At 41.5% G+C, this 16,429-nt stretch overlaps 1 protein-coding gene across 6 annotated transcripts in view; it reads left to right on the forward strand.

Moving 5' to 3' along the window:
• Positions 1 to 546: 546 nt before the first annotated feature.
• Positions 547 to 16,429, forward strand: part of pde8b (phosphodiesterase 8B) — a 44,871-nt gene continuing 28,988 nt past the window's right edge. Inside the window, exons 1-4 of one of the 6 annotated variants that reach the window (XM_071466034.1) lie at positions 603 to 657; positions 1,138 to 1,216; positions 15,949 to 16,094; positions 16,185 to 16,241. In XM_071466034.1, the coding sequence (XP_071322135.1) occupies positions 16,068 to 16,094; positions 16,185 to 16,241 (84 nt within the window). In that variant the 5' untranslated portion in view covers positions 603 to 657; positions 1,138 to 1,216; positions 15,949 to 16,067. The other 5 variants (XM_071466032.1, XM_071466033.1, XM_071466035.1 and 2 more) reach the window with 5 other exon arrangements.

Here is a 16,429-nt window from a genome sequence, read left to right on the forward strand (position 1 = left end):
GGATAGGGTAGATGTCCACGTGTCATCCGGCAGGATGGGGTGCCAGAACAGTGAGCGACTGAATTATCAATGACACCAAGAGTGGGATGCAGACAGACGAGGAAGGAAACTATACAACATACAGCCATCTGTAAAACCTGGCAACGCAGTGAACATGTCTCGGAAAGAAGAAATTACGTTGACAAGGCTGAGACTGGGACACTGCGGCCTGGCAAGCGGTTCGGTGAGAGATGGCGACTGTTCAAACTGTGGAGTCCTGGAGTCTGTGCAACATGTCATGATGCATTGGCCGCTCTGTGTTAGAGAAAGAGGTTTATTCACGCAGGCAAAATGCGGCTTGGTGATGGAAAATTTTCATTAATAACACTACTCAGGAACAGGTTGCTTCAAAAAGAGAGAGCCAGGGAAGTAACACACTTCCTCAAATCCACAGGTCCTTCTCAAAAGATGTAGCTCTCAGAGTGGTAAAGTTGCAATTACGTTATTACGCCAGTGGGAGGCAGCAATGCAGTAAACCAGTGCCCAGTCTGCCCAAAAAACAGACGAAGAAGAAGAAGAGGGTTAAGAAGAAGAAGGAGAAGAAGAAATCGACCGTTACCTTGATTAAATTCACGGATTTCGCCAGGTTTGAAAATTGCTGGAAACATTTGGGAAAATGTGAGTACACACAAAAAATGTACACAGACTCACAAAGAGCAACAAGCATCTTAATGTCACAGTTTGAAATAACTTCAGCTTCTGTAGTTTGTAGTTTAATCTTCAGTTTAATCGTGTGTCATATTTTAGAATTTAATATCCTTTTTTTAATGTTTAATGTTAGAAGTAACTGGTGAGTAAAGTTGTCAGTGTCTGCCCCTGAGAAGCAGAGAAGTGAGAGAGTAGAGTCACAGTGGAGGCGCCCACAGCTGCACTGTGGGGACACTAGGGCCGCACGGACACCGGGGCTGCCGGTGCGGTCCTCACAGGGAGGTTATGAAGTTCAGGGGCCGACACTAACTAACTATCTCCTCGGTACCTGTGGGACCCCACGTAACTCGGCAGCTGCTAATACGGTCGCAGGCTACAGTGTCACATATGTATTTACATTGTGTACAGCACAAGCTTAGGCTGAGCTCATTGTTTTGATTTCACACTGAGGGACAGGACATCGTGGCTGTAAGACATGAGTGGACTGTCAACAGAGGAAAGTGCTTTATTTCCCAATGGACCTCGAAAGGTAAGAACTGACTGCAGGAAAAAACAAACAAACAAAAAAAAAAAAAAAAAAACAGTATAAAAATTGAAATGTGTTCATGTTTGAATGATTAGATTGAGACACAGAGCCAAACCACTGCTGCAGCACTCGCCTCTAACTTATCTCATGATGGGCATTTAAAGCACAGTAAGTGGACGAGCATGTGTGGTTGTGTCATGGAAAAATATTATTTTAGAGCCCAGCTATAAGCTATGTTGTCCTGCAGCAGTACCTTGATACGTAGCACTTATTTTGTCAGACTGTTCCTGCTAAATGCTTTTACCTGCTGGTTTCCTTTAATCTAAGAAGTTAAAATACTGGAGGGCTTGAATTTAAGAAAAAGACTTTACTTATGTCTTCAACTTTCAGGAGCTTAAACAAGGTCAAAAAGGTTGAATAATATAGTTTGCTGTGTGATCATACAGTAGTTGTGGATAGTTATTGTCAGAAAAATTGTATTGTAGCTTATAATATATAGAAAGACAGAGATGGTGAACTGATATGTATGAAGGTATTCTGGCCTGAATATGCTGGTTTGATAAGTTGCTGGAAATCCACAGTCTGAGTTGTAGGTGTGTGAGGCCTGCCACCAGGGGGCTGTCTACAGTCTCTACAGGAGACCATCCAATAGTGCTGAGCATGATAAATAAGATGCATTGTACACACTGCTTTCAGACACAAATAACCACATGATAATAGTTTATATTGAACAGAGCTGCTGGGAAAAGTATTTAAAATCATTTACTTAAGTAGATGTACCAATACCATGTAGTAAAAATACACAATTAGATGCCAAATTCCTGCATTTACAAAGTAAAAACACATTATTATGATTAGCAAAATATGTTTAAGTATGAAAAGGTATTGATATTATTATAAGGAGCATTAATACTGATCTATAAATGTGTGCACAGCATTTTAAATTCATAGGTGGCTGAGATGGAGATAATATTACAAACTATATTATATGAAAAATCTTAGTTTGTAAAGTAATATCTTACAGCTAATAACTAAAGCTGTGAAATCAATGTAGTGGAATAAAAACTTTATTCCCCTCTAACATTTAGTGGCGTATACAGTAGCAGACAGTGTAAATACTTCAGTACAGATCGTGTCTGTCAGAATGACCCTGAGTGCAGAGAGAAAATATATTTAATTATTTCTACACCACTGCTTAAATGATAGCAGGCATTATATTATTTATTTTATTTTTCTTTAACACTGTAGCTCCTAATGTGGCCTTTCCTCTTTTATTGAAAGCATTGGTGCTTCTGCTCCAGCTCGTACCTCTAACGTATCTGTCCTCAGAGCAGATAAATCATATCAGTCGGTGGTTTATGTTGCATATTGGAAAACTGGATGAGGTGATGCTGATGGTCTTTTCAGAGTCACTCACTGAAATGATTTTGCTTTGCTATAATCGGAACCAGGACACAAGCCTGGCCTGCCCATTTGGAAAGTGTTAAAAGTGCTTCTTCTAATGGGGAAGAAAACAAAGTTTGTGTGTTTAAAGACGCTTTGATTTCCTGACAGATGAACTGTGTTTATGCTGAGAGTCAAATTTCCTAGGCTGATTCATACCTGTGATGTATGGGACGTATTTTAAGGCATCATTTCTTAACTGTGAAATTTAGTAATAGTTGTATGTTAGCTATATGATAGCTATATGTTTGGGTTGTAAGTGTGTGGAAATCCATTTAATTGGTGTATATCCTCTATTTATGAACAACTTGCTAATATTTACAACTGCGGATGTGATGCTGATAACAAAGTCAGTTTAGTAACAGTTATGATTGAACACTTAATGGCTAATTAGTCATAATTAAAGCTGCATGAAGAGATTTTCTGACCACTTGGGGGCAGCAGAAACATGCTATAAACACAGTTGCTATGTGGCTAATGTTTGCTTATTTACACATCCACCAGACACAGAGCAACATTAGCATTCAGCTGGAGTCATGTTTGTGTCTGGCTGATGAATCAAAGTGCAATATCCACTGTCTTCTAGCTCTGGTTCTGCTCTCCGCCGACTCCTGAGGGGAATATTTCTCTTTATAGCTGCTAAATGCTCCACTATGCTCACCAGCTAGCTGCTAACTTCATGTGTTTGTCGTCTGGAGCTGGACAGGTAGCCTGTAGAGGGTTAATCAGAGCAGTTTCACTGAGCAGCTGCCTGTTGCTTCTGAACATGAGGTCAATGAGACAAAACCAAAACAATGAGCTGAAAGATGCTGAAGCTCTCTGCAGAGCTGGACCCTGCGAGTGATCCCTGTCATGGTTGTCTACATTATGTCATCCTTGGTTGGTGTAAAAATGTTGGTTATAGCCGCTTTAAAGGGTCAAGATAAAGCTGGAGGGATGGCGGAGCCAAACGGTGGCCAGCGGTAACCATGGCCAATCGCAGACTGGAGCCTTGCCCTGACTCTGGCCTCCACACACAGCGCTGTTAAGACAATCTACTTAAGGTCTAACAAAAAGAAAAGCCTATTAATTACTAATATGTAGGCTACTAGGCTACATCATTTAACAGTCACCAAGTAGGGTTGGTCCGTACTGTTATTTTGTTATTTTTGTTATTCTGTAGTAATCTACTTTCTTTATTAATTAATTAATAGTTTAATTTATGAAATGTCTAAAAATCACAGCTCGAAGCAGCAGACAGCTTCACATTACATCACAGTTAATTAAATAACACGCGTAACCACTTCATCTATCTCCTCGAAGGTTCCCTGCAGAATTAGTATCGGGAACCATAATTTATAATAAAATATATCTGGAGATGAAAGAATTAGTTAATTGTTTGATTGACAGGAAATTAATTATTTTGGTAATTTGTTAATTGTCAGAACCATTTTTCTTGAAAAATGCAGAACATGTGGTTCAGGTTCTCAAAAGAGAAGATTTGCTGCAAGACGTCAGCTTGGACTTTAGGGAAGTGTGACGACCATTTCCCATTATTTTCTGACATTTAATAGAACAAACAATTGATTAATAGAGAAAAAAAATCATCAAATTAATCGATAATAAAAACAACCACCAGTTGCAACCTTTGTCATCTTTAGTAGGTCACACCTGTGGTGCCGATTTCTCCATATTGTATAACAGCAAATGTCGAGGGTTGTCAAAGGTCAGATGTCAAAGGTCGGCTTGACTCCTTCTCTGACCCTCCACTTCAAAACACAGTTACACAGCAAATTCAAGACTATAAGATTATGTCATGAAATGTAAATAATACATAGATTTAAAGAGAAGGTGAGAGGTCATCAAGCCTCCATTACACTGATTTGGGCATCATGTCTAATTCAGAATAGTGAGGTCCTTACTCCTGGAGTCAGGGCAGGGACTCTGGGGAGATTAGAGGGTCATGGTGGAGAGACATAAGTGATATAATGTCAGTGTGATGTAGAGAGAGAGAGAGAGAGAGGGGAGAGGGAGAGGGAGAGGGAGAGAGAGAGAGAGAGAGAGAGGAGATGGACCGTGGCCAATGATCTGCAAGCAGAATAACTAAAGTGGAGACAGAGGAGATTTCATAAAGCCAGTTCCTCTCCACAGGCCTAAAATACGAGCAAGTCACAGAGGATGAGCGGAGACAAAGAGCCGGATATGAAGCAAGAGGTGATGAGGAGCAGCCAGGTGGTTTAGTAGGTTACATTTATTCATTTGATTCATTAGTCCGGGTCATTTCACAGACGCGCTAGCGGGTGATAGAGACCAGCAGCCAGGTCTAGATTAAATCCTGAAACACCCTTTGTCCTGAATATGATGTCGAAATCCAAGATCCTGCAATAGCGGAGGCTGAGGAGGAACCGGATTCACGGGACGCATGAATTAAACAATCATCTGCACCTCACGACCCCCCCACCCCCACCCCCCCTACCCCTCCTCCTTAATGTGCCCAAACGGAGGTGTGTGGAGGAGAGCGCGATTTGAGCCCGCAGCCGATGCCTGTGTACAGGCAGCTGTGGACGACAGGAAGGTGGTACCCAAGCGTCGGTGTTTATTATCTGGGATCTGACTCCGGAGGCGCGTCGCTGAGGTATGGGCTGCGCTCCCAGTATCCACGTCTCTCAGAGCGGGGTGATCTACTGCCGGGACTCAGACGAATCCAACTCCCCCCACCAGACCACCACCATCTCTCAGGGCACCGCGGCCACGCTACACGGGCTCTTCATCAAGACCGATGCGGCCGAGACCATCCCCTCCGTCATCACCTACCAGAGCCGGCACTCTCGGAACAACTCGTACCGGGATCGCAAGGAGAACAGCGGAGGACAGATCCGCATCGAGGCCGAGACGCAGACCAGCCACACCAGCGTCAAGGTACGGTAGAGCAGGGCAGAGGCACAGCATCATCACCGGGTCGTGAGAGGAAAACTCACATGAGGAGGCCCGAGCCTGTTGGTCAGATCACACTTCAGTAATGACTCTCCTGTAGTTCATCCAGTCTCCTCTCATTCACGTCTTCATCAAACCCTGCCTGCAGCCAGCCATTAGTGTGCAGCAGGGATTATAATTTCATGTATTAAATGATGTGACTGTGGCTGTGTTGGTGAGGATCTGATGTGTTACGCTGCTAAATGACAGGTGGGCTGTCAGATTCAGTGATTTATCAATAAAAAGCTCCGTAGATAAGCATCTATCTGACTCACTGGACCCCAGCTGAGCATTTATAATGATTTATTACACACTATGATGTGGTTGTGAGCAGATATAAGGACATTTGTAAGTGTTTATTAATGCACAATATTAACAGCCTCCACAGGAGGAGTTATAGTTGTTGACAGATACATTAATAAACACTTATATCTACATTCAAGTACATTATAATGTGTTTTAAACCACTGATTAAATGATGTTAAAGTGTTATTGTCAAAACTTGTTGCATAAATAACAACTATGACACTAAAGTGTTGCTGGAGGTTCGACCACTCCAGACTGTTTCCCTTCTCCATGCACCTGAGGAGAAGGTGAAGTTGTCCCACAAAATCCCTTCTACACATCTGTCTGACCCTCAGCTCTCTGTAGAGGCCGTGTAATCTATACTCTGTGACTTATAGCAAACTTTGGTTTACAGACTCTTGTTTATTGTCTCGAGGCACAGCTCTGCAGCCTCCAGGCAAAGGTTCCCAGAAACAGTATAAACTGTCAAATGAGTGAAAATGTGTGTCTTCAGCAACAAAGACACACAGAGAGTGTGTGTGCACCAAAATGCCAAAAGTCAATGGATCATCTGGGGTTTTACAACTTGGGTTCATCCCTTAAATAACATGAATCCCAGTGGACAGTTTGATGCTCTGACAGCTCTGCTGTTATAGAATAATAAAGAATTATTTCTGCGCTTCTGCGTCCTGAAAGTTTCCTTTAAGCTAAAAGTTAACAAACAGTAAGATATTGTCCGTTTCAGCACAGGGGGCGGTGCAGGCGATGAGGTATTAGCCCAACAATCTCAATTATTATGGCAACAAGTAAAAATTAAGTGAGTTTTGAAGTTAACAGCTCATTACATCCATCGTGGGAGATGACGTCAAACTGAAATTCATGTTGGAAGAAAAACTCCGGCTGCACTCAGCTGCTGTTTCAGGAGCTTTCAACCACATGTGAAGGTCTTTCTCTGAGGACGGAGTTAGTGATGACAGAGGTTCGGACGAAGCTAAAACATGGACTTGATGTTAAGAAAAGGCAAAGAATGTAACTGTGACACACAAAATTCAACTTAGTTGTTGTGCAATAGCTCATTACACTTAACATGGGGAATGCTCTTATCAAATGAATAAGAACGAATAAGTTAGTAAATAAGTGAAGACATAAAATCAGAGTTTAAGAACGTGAGGGTGGTGCAGCCCTGCTCAGCAGCGTGAGTGTTTCAACTCGTTGAGTTGTGTACACGTCTTGTCGTATTAATTGTGTGCTTTTTGCTGGTTGATGGATCCCTCTCATGAGGGAGCATGTGAACAGATACTTCCTTATATTTATGATCGAACCCTAGAGGATATAGCTGTGTTTTGTTAAGAAGTGGTGCAGCAGATGATCGTGTCATCAGACCCTCTGAATAGATTAACCCGTTCAGGCCTACATGAGACTTGGACAGTTTTTCAAAATAAAACAAAAATAAAATAAAACCTCTTGTAATTATAACATTTAACTTTAGTAAACTACATTTCTGGACCTTTGGTATAAAAACAGACAGTATTTTTTAAATATGGTGTAGTTAAAATAATTGTGGACTGAGCTTTTAGCCTTAATAGAGGCTATACCAGCCAAATGCTCTTTAATTCTCACTTTTCATTAATTTGTTACATACACTTGTCTTGTCTGGTCCTTATATGGAGGGAAATTGGCCCAGTGTGAGTTAGTGGACTGAGTGAAAATATTTAGTCATCCTAACAGGAAGCTTCTCATCAGCAGCTGAAATCATACAACACATTGCAACAGCTCAGTTGCATTTAGGTCCAGCATTTGAATACCTTTTACAGATTTGTGTCATGAGTCAGGTGGCACTGTGTGTGTGTGTGTGTGTGCGTTGGTTTGTCAGCTGTTCCCTTCCTCTCCCTCAGCTCCCCTCTGTCTCTGAGGACTGAGAGAGGATCAATGATACCATTTATTATTAAAACCATCTGCCTCTCCCTGCAGGATCTTGATAATCTGCCATGGTGTTGATCACGCTCCCACGTGTGTGTGTGTGTGTGTGTGTGTGTGAGCGAGCATATGTGTGTGTGTGTGTGTGTGTGTGCATGTTTATATACACAAGTCATTTGTTTACCCCTCTGGTCAGTACGGCAGGGGTGTCAACAGTCACATGTGGAGGAGCTGATGCTGGTGGCCTGTACAGTTATCCCCCCGGGGCGTCTCACACAGACTCTGACTTATAAGAATATACAGAGGAGACCATGAATTAGCAGTTTCTTGGCATCGTTGTGACCACCCCTCATTTAGATGCACAAAAGCTCAGTGAACAACAGTAACAGAGGTTAACTAATCTCATCAACACAGTCCTCCTCACCTGACTGTAGGTTTTCTTTCTTTATCTTTGCAAGCAGAAGCACATTATTGAGAATAGGAACAGAAAGATGCAAATGACAAAAGGCAACAGGCTGCATGATCCAAGAAAACAGGTCAGCAACACAAAAGACCAACATCATGATGACAAGAAACATTAGTCAATCAAAATCAGGTTGGAGATGCAGCCTAGACAGACGGCTCCAGTACCTGAGTCAAAGTATAGATCCTCATGGTGAAATATGACTCCAATACAAGTGAAAGTAGTTCAGTCAGAGTTTTGCTTGAGTTAAAATAAAGTATTCAAAAGTACATTTTTGTTGTTGTATTGTTGTACATTTACAGAACCTAATGACTCTGAATCAACCTGATGGACTGTAAAACCTGTAGAATTAACAGCTTGTAGAACCAGTGTAACCAATCACAGCACTGAAACCGCAGCTGTTGGATGGAAGTTTTTTCAGGCTAAAGTTTGGTCGTGGTAAACACAGCAAACATTTCTTTATGTCTATAATTTCAAACATGGACTGAAGATAGGTTCATGATTTTCTGGTGAAGAATCCTCTGCCTCATCTTTACTGACAAATGCAACAGCACAACACAGCTGACAGTGCAGGAGTTGGCTGTGATTGGTTTTTCTCCTGCGATGAACACAGTGCACGGTCTATCACATTTTCAAAATAAAAGAAAGTTCATTCTGCTCTGCTTCAAAGTAAGAGTCCTTCATAGAAATGTAGTGGAGTCAAAAGTACCTTAAAAGTTACAAGTTTCCAAAAAAATAATACCAAAGCAAAGTACAGATACTCAAAAAATACAGTACTCAAGTAAATGTACTTTGTTACTGTCCACCCCAGATCTTAACAGATACAGGGAAACAATAACATAACAATGACAAACTAGCTCATACATCCTGAAAGAAAAACAGCTGTTCTGATGTCAGATCCACGAGTCTTTGCTGCGTAGCTGTCCAGGTTTTAATTTAGGTTTACACATTACAATGATGTGACTGTATATACCAAAGCTTAGTGTACGCAGAGCCCGTATTCTTTGTGATGTCTCGAAAACAAAAACAAATCCGGAGCAGTACGGGCATCACATTCTCTAATACGTTCACCTCATCATTCTCTCCTGCTGAGAAAGTGTAGTTCCATGTTCCTCGTGCTATGTGAGAGAACCCATGTAAAAAACTGGAGCTCCTGAATCCTGCCCGGTCAGAGGCGGGCAGAACTTCACATCAACCTAACAAGGCACACCTGAACTGATAACAGGCCTTTGTTTGCTGGAGCATGCTGCAGAGACTGTTTGTGTTTCACATTAGATCTTCTCCTCCTGTTGACTGTAAATTGATGCACTTTGCATGTAAGTTCCTACTTGTCACATCATTGTATTGCTTCTTTTTCCAGTGCCCTTTTATCAGCTGTTTTCATTGACCTAATAGCTTCAAAGTCATTTGCAGTAGATATCAGATTAAAGACAGTGAAATCCCGGGAAAAGAGAATAGGCAGAGCAGCCAGTGTGTTATCATGCTTTATCTGAAAGTTAAAACAGACACTAAAAGACTCATTTTCTCCATTTATGTTTATTTTATCAGACAACATCAAGATCCTGAAATAGAAATTTGATCAACAGCTTCAGTCGAGTCATTGTTGTTTTGCTTGTCTGACAAAAGAAATTGATAAACAAGGAAATGAGATCACTTTGTGTGTTTGGATGCATTGAGACGACACAGTATATAAGTGGCTATAGAGAGCAGCTGTGGACACACTGGAGTTGATGATGATAATAATAATAATACTTTATTTGTATAGCACTTTTAAACAAAAGTAATAATCATAATTCAAATATAAAACATCCAAGCAAAACAAATTAAAATGTAAAAGAAATTAAAAAGACATCACACAATTTTTAATGATATTTTCCCATTTTTAGCATTTCAGTGTTGACCTGTGAGGCTGCACGTTGTTTTAAACGGTGTCTGAGATTTAGCCGACTTCGTTTAGACGAAGTCTGAGCTTGGACGGAAAAGGGGGTGTGTGAGAGCAGGAATGTCATCCAGGCTGTGAAGTGGAAAATAGTTTGGATGTTGGACTGGGACAGCTGTTTACATGCAAAGAAGTTCCTGTAGGTGTGTGTTTACATGCATGTTATCTCACTGGAGCACAGTCTGAAGTTTTGTTTTGCACAGTCATGTTTCCATGCTTTTTTTTTTTGTTTTTTTTTTTTTTTTGGGTAGTTTTGAAATGTAGTGCAGAATATCGAGTTTAGTACGAGGGATGGTGGTTGTGGAGTTTAGCATTTTAAAAGTGTCGATTTGATTTTAATCTATTCTGTACAAAAAGTCTTGATTGAAATTTCAGCCTTACTTGCATAGCAACCAATAACAAAGTGCATAAATAAATATTGAAATAATCAGACATAATCTTTCCCAGGATTATCCTGGATCCTCAGTCAAAAAAGAATTCTCTTAACAGTACATTTTTATTTTCCCTGCCAGTGTATCCCAGCATACCCTGAGCTAAATGACTAAAATTCATTTGACAGGTCACCACTTCATTGCAGCTCAGAAAAAAAACCACACAGCTATTCACAGCTTTGGGAAAATTACACTCTCAACCCCGAGTGGTTTGCATGTTTCTACAAAATGTGAAGCCCCTTTTCCACTGGTCAAAAAACCCGCTATGACCTGCGAACATTGGGCTTTTGTCTGCAATGGAAAAGGGTTCAATCAGCATTCACTCCTGGGTCAGATGACTCTGCAGTAGACGGAGGTATTTCACCCCTTTTCTGTGCTGTGACGTCTTTTAAAGCACAAACACATTAAACAGACCTGTCATCTATCCCGCACGCTGCTGTCAAACCAGAAACACTGCGACTGCACTGTGCTCGGGGATGAAAGAGGGAGCTGCAGCCTCACAATAAGTTTCAAAAACACATAGTCACCAAACCAAGTGTCTCACATGGAAGCTCCAACACTGACAGGAGCACCGACCTGGGGATGAGACGCAACAGATCTGTTTTACCAGTCTGCCCAGCAGCTAACAGCTCACTCTCACTACCCGGTGTCTGCGTCTGTGTGTGATTGCTCCCTGCTGTCGTGAGTCAGTCTCTTTTTTCAGCAGGTTTGCCTGCATTTTAAAAAACCTGCTTATACCTGTTGATTTCTGCATAAAAGGGTCGTACAATAGGAGCTTATCTGCACAAGAACCTCAAATTATTAATCAAAATCCCATCTCAAAAAAAAGAGGATTTACTCAACACTTACTACTGCATGAGCTATGTACAGTAATGTCCTCTACAACGTGCTATCATTGGTAGCATGATCATCAAATCTGAAGGCTGCAGTCAGGAAGCCTGCTCACATTACAGTTACCCCACGTCAAAATATCAGTTGATCAGTGAGAGCTGATGTCTAAAGGCAGGTGATAAGTGTAGCAGCGTGCAGACTGAGGCTGACCTCAGGTCAATGGAGGCTCTACAGAAGGCCGCCTGCGCTGCAGATAAGCCGAGGCCTTGTTGCAAGGACTGTGATTCACGTAAACATCAAGGCCTGTTGGCAACACTGATGAGTAATGCAAGACGATGAAAGCCGACTGCTTGGTATTTATCTGCCATTATCCAAAATAAATCAAATAACATTTCAGTGTTGGTTCTGATACAGATGATAGTGACAATGTGTAGGACCAAGAGAAGATTTAGCCCTGCTCTGAAGGCCACAGTAACGTCATCCTGTATCACTTCTGATTTCTAAACAATCTGCTGAGTTTCAAAGAGCCACACACAAGGTCAGGTCTTGATGAGAGCTACGCCCCTCTTTGTCACTTAGTCAAAATGATTAGACGTTGGCTTGTAAGTGTAAACAGCTCTTTCTGTTCTCCAGCCATAATGTAAACTAACTAGTCATCTTTATAATCTGCAATCAGTGTAAACACCTTCAAAAGAATATGTTAAACATACCGTAACTTTGTTAAGTTTATTGCATTCTGAAGAATAAACTGCGCCATTATATATGCAATGAAATGGTGGAGCAGGCCTCCACAATGAAAGCAGTGTTTAATCTGTGTCCTAACAACGTGTACACAGTATATAAAATGCCGTGATGTACCTGTGCCCTAAGTAGGTAAGAAAGTAAGTAAGTCAGGGTTTATTTATACAGTACATTTCAAAGGTAACATTATGAAGTGTTTCACCAAAACAAACTAAGACAATAGAATTAGCTGAAACGACTCAGAGAAGAAGGCAGCTCCACAGCAAGAACAGCTTTAGCAAGTTAGCAGTTAGCTGAAGATCCAAGTCAGGGGGTTTCAACTCCCCTCTTCAACTTGAAGAGGGGCTGCAGAGGGAGTGATGGGACAGGTGTATGGTGGAGGTCTTAAAGCTCCACATTTTATATCTTCTCCTGTGTTTTATTTGAAGTGTTGATCTCCGTAAGAAGATATATTTGTGGATTTAAGAACCAAAAACCATCTCAGTGTAGTTTTACATCTCCTCTCTCAGGCTTCTCTCTGGAGCTCTAGTAACAACAGGTCAGTCAGCCAAACAGAAGAGGGGTTCAGAGTCTCTTTCTGATTGGCTGTTTTCTGAGTGACCTAATAAAGAGAAACCAAATCCTGCAAGGTTGGATGGTGGGTCCAGGTGGGCGGGGCTTCAGGCGTGGCTGAGAGCGGCGACTGCTTTGTTGTGACATCACAAAGTTCCAGAAGTCCTGACGGCTGGTTTTAAGGCTCAGTTTTTGAATACAGGCTGTGTGCATTTCTCTGTGGACTGAGAAACACATGGACATCTACCTTTATGCAATATGGGACCTTTAAAAACAAGTAGTTGGGTATTATTCGGCTCACAGGTTTGACCCGCTCACCATCACAGTCAACAGTTGCTACAGTGACTGTGACTTTGAAGAAATCAGTACACAACATATACCAGACTTACACAGTGCTATACAACAGTATATTACCAGGCACTATCATTATAGTATTTAGAGAATGATGTGGCTCTAGTTTCAATTTAGTTTCTAGTTGAAGATTTTCTTATTTATGTTCTTTTTATTGCTCATCTATCTCTCTGAGTGTCCTCACACTGTGTTTTCAATGAAGTAGTTCCACTGTATATCTATGTAATCTCACAAAGAAAATTACAAAGGTCTCCCTCTGTCATTTAGTTCTTTCCTCTCTCTTCCTCTTTCTCTCCACTCATCCCTTCCCTCCAGCTCTCCACAGCCTTTGACATCTAATTTCTTCCCACTTTCTCGTCTCTTTTTGAATATCTCGGACTTCTTCGCTGTCTGTCCTCACCTGCCTCTCGTCTGAATCCTTATGAATCAAGCGTACGAGCTACTTTCAGCCTTTCTCATTTTTCTCCATCTTGCTTCTAGCGCTCATCTCACCTCTCAAAGGCTCTTGAATGTGTACTCCATCCTAAACCTTCCTTCCCCTCTCTTGTCTTTCCATGAGGATTTTGTCACCCACGCTTAAGTAGAGATCGTTTCCTACGATAACTTCCCCCAACTTCCTCCATCACCTCCTAACTGCCCTGACTGGTCTCTCTCCAAACTGTTCTCTCAGTGCCGAGCTGTCCCCATTTCTCCTGCCTTCCTTCCTGTTCTGTTTCACATCTAGCTGTGTTGTTCTCGGGAAGAACAGGATTACTCATTTTCTCGTGAAGCCGGACCTCAACCGGCCTGCGCTTCTTAATCATCGTCACTGATGCACTGAAAAAAGAAAGATTAAGTCTCCTCAGTCTTTCTGCCTTAGCTTGATGGATCTCTCTCCCTCAGGACATCTCTTGCTTGATCGGCCCTCAGACGTCACTGTGATCACTGACAGCATGAAAGTGATTCCTGCTCAGCTTCCCAATAATCTCTTTGTTCCCAGAGATGAACAAGTGGGATGTACGAAGATCCACACGACTTTGACAACTCAATCCTGCAAGTTTGCTGAGATAGACGCCCAGACTGTAATATGCTCTTATAGCACTTCACCAAAAATGTTTTATTGAACAAGTCCTACAAATAAATGACAGCATACTGTATTTTGCAATTTCCCTCTTAACCAAAAACAGGCTGGATAAGCATCTTCTAATCAGGACCAGATCACTTGTTAGGGACCAGTCACTGGCAGTTTTCTGATCTTACACATCTGTGGTTGAGCTTTGGTACAAAAACGACATTGTTGTGGTTAAAGTACTTAGTTACAGTTAGGTGTTTATTCCTGCTGTGAAGTTAGACATTTGCACGTGGGATTCTGTCAGGATTGACTCACTTTTGAAGTCAGCCTCAAATGGTCATTTGAAGAACTGCAGGTTGATGCTCATTTTGCATCTTCTCTTTAAATCTGAAAATGTCAGTGTCCCAACACAGGATAAATATGCCTCTTGTGTGTTTTTCTTTTTATTGCGTGTGTTGAATGTGGGTGATTATTACTCTGAGATTACATGGTTTAGTTTTTCTGCTTTAACAGATTCATTGTTTTAAAAACTGTTGTTTTTATGCCACACTACACCTGCAGGAGGTCGACAATATAATCTGAAGACTACATGAAAAATGACTTTGACTTTTAAGTAATTAAGTCACCATCATAGTCCCAAAGGGGAACCAGTTACCAATATTGATCAACTTTATTTATTCTGCATAATGTAGTTTGTTTTGCATGTTCTCAACCTGATGCCGACAAATTCTGTGTTTTTTTTTTTTTAATTTGTTCATACATGAAGCAACATGTATGTTACCCAGAATCACACTGTTGAGGCTATATGTGCAGCACCAAAGGCTCTTGATGACGTTAGCAGTTAGTTAGCGGTTGGTTGTGACTATTGAGACTAGATGTGGGTTGAGGTACGTCCACCTTTTTAAGCCTAATTACCACTGACAAATACAACTGTAATAATGAGTGGTTGAGTCACCGGCTCCTGTCTACCACACTGCTTCAGTCTCACAGCCTCTCTGTGTGGCTGTGAGTGGAGTTTGCACGTTATTATGAAGCTCGTGCCTCTGGTAGAATTAACTGAAATCCTCCTCCCAGTCGCTCTTTATCTCTCTTTCTCTTTCTGTAAATACCTCACAGATATTTCTCTTCATCTGGAGAGAGACCTTAATCTGGAGGATTCACCTTTGGGTTATGAGTGTGTGTTGACGAATATGTTACCAGCAAAAACAAGATATTCCGTTGAAGCCCTTTCAGCAACTAAACTGACTCACCGACGCAGAATTTGCTCAAAAATAACCGAATAAGTGCTAGTTAATCCCTGAGCATGACACAGAGCTGAGGTGGTGTCCACTGTGATACAGTATGTTATGGTACACAGCTGAGTCACCGTGTGTTAATGTGTGTGTGTAAGCATGTGTTTGCATGCATATGCTCAAAAGAAGCACATGTAGCTGAGTCGCTTATTCACACCAGAATGACGCATGTGGTTAAGAAGCCTGCAGAAGCTGCCCGGGCAGGCTGCAAAAACACACACACACATATATATACAGCACAGCGAGCGATGCTCCTGCAGTAGGATTATGCAAGTAAACCTGTGAGTTCAATCTGGTGGTTGGCTGCTAATACCTTCTAAAGAGGGTTTGCAGTGGACAGCTCCATTCTGGGCGCTGATACTGCGTGTAAATATCCATATCTGCAGCATAGGAGAGGCGCGCACCAAAATCTGAAGTGAAGAATCCATATGTACGGATGTTTGTTGTTTTAGGAGGCTGTTGCTGTTATTATCCTGTTTTACTCCAGACAGCTGCCTTAAGTCTTATGGAGTCTTAAAACTGAAAGTAGGAGGTGAGAGAGAAGATTAAAGGAGGTGAAGTACAACAGGGACAGACAGGTCGTGCAAGGAAAAGCAATATGCCAATATGCTTCTGGACATCAATGGTAAAATGGTAAGAGGTGTTCACAGCTTTTTTTTCCTGTGTGTGTTTATGTGCTCGGTCTGAGACAGTCACTCACACAGTCTCATCTGTTGCCTGCAGGTTTCTGCTACAGAAGAATGTGTAGGACCTATGAGACTGACTCAGGAGCCAATTCAGGTAAGACGAACAGACTTTTGAACAACTTTCAGAAAACAAACGATGCAAAATGCTGATTAGAAACCATCAGTGTGTCTTCTTTCACCACAACATTACATTAATGAAGGAAGTCTCATTAATAGTTATAATAGGAAACTTTATTTATAGAGCTGTTGCTTTATAATAAAAAAAAAAGAAACTACATTAAA

The sequence above is a fragment of the Trachinotus anak genome, unplaced genomic scaffold, assembly GCF_046630095.1.
Source record: "Trachinotus anak isolate AG129_WGS33_773 ecotype Australia unplaced genomic scaffold, CSIRO_AGI_Tana_v1 ptg000028l, whole genome shotgun sequence".
In the NCBI taxonomy this organism is placed as follows: domain Eukaryota; kingdom Metazoa; phylum Chordata; class Actinopteri; order Carangiformes; family Carangidae; genus Trachinotus; species Trachinotus anak.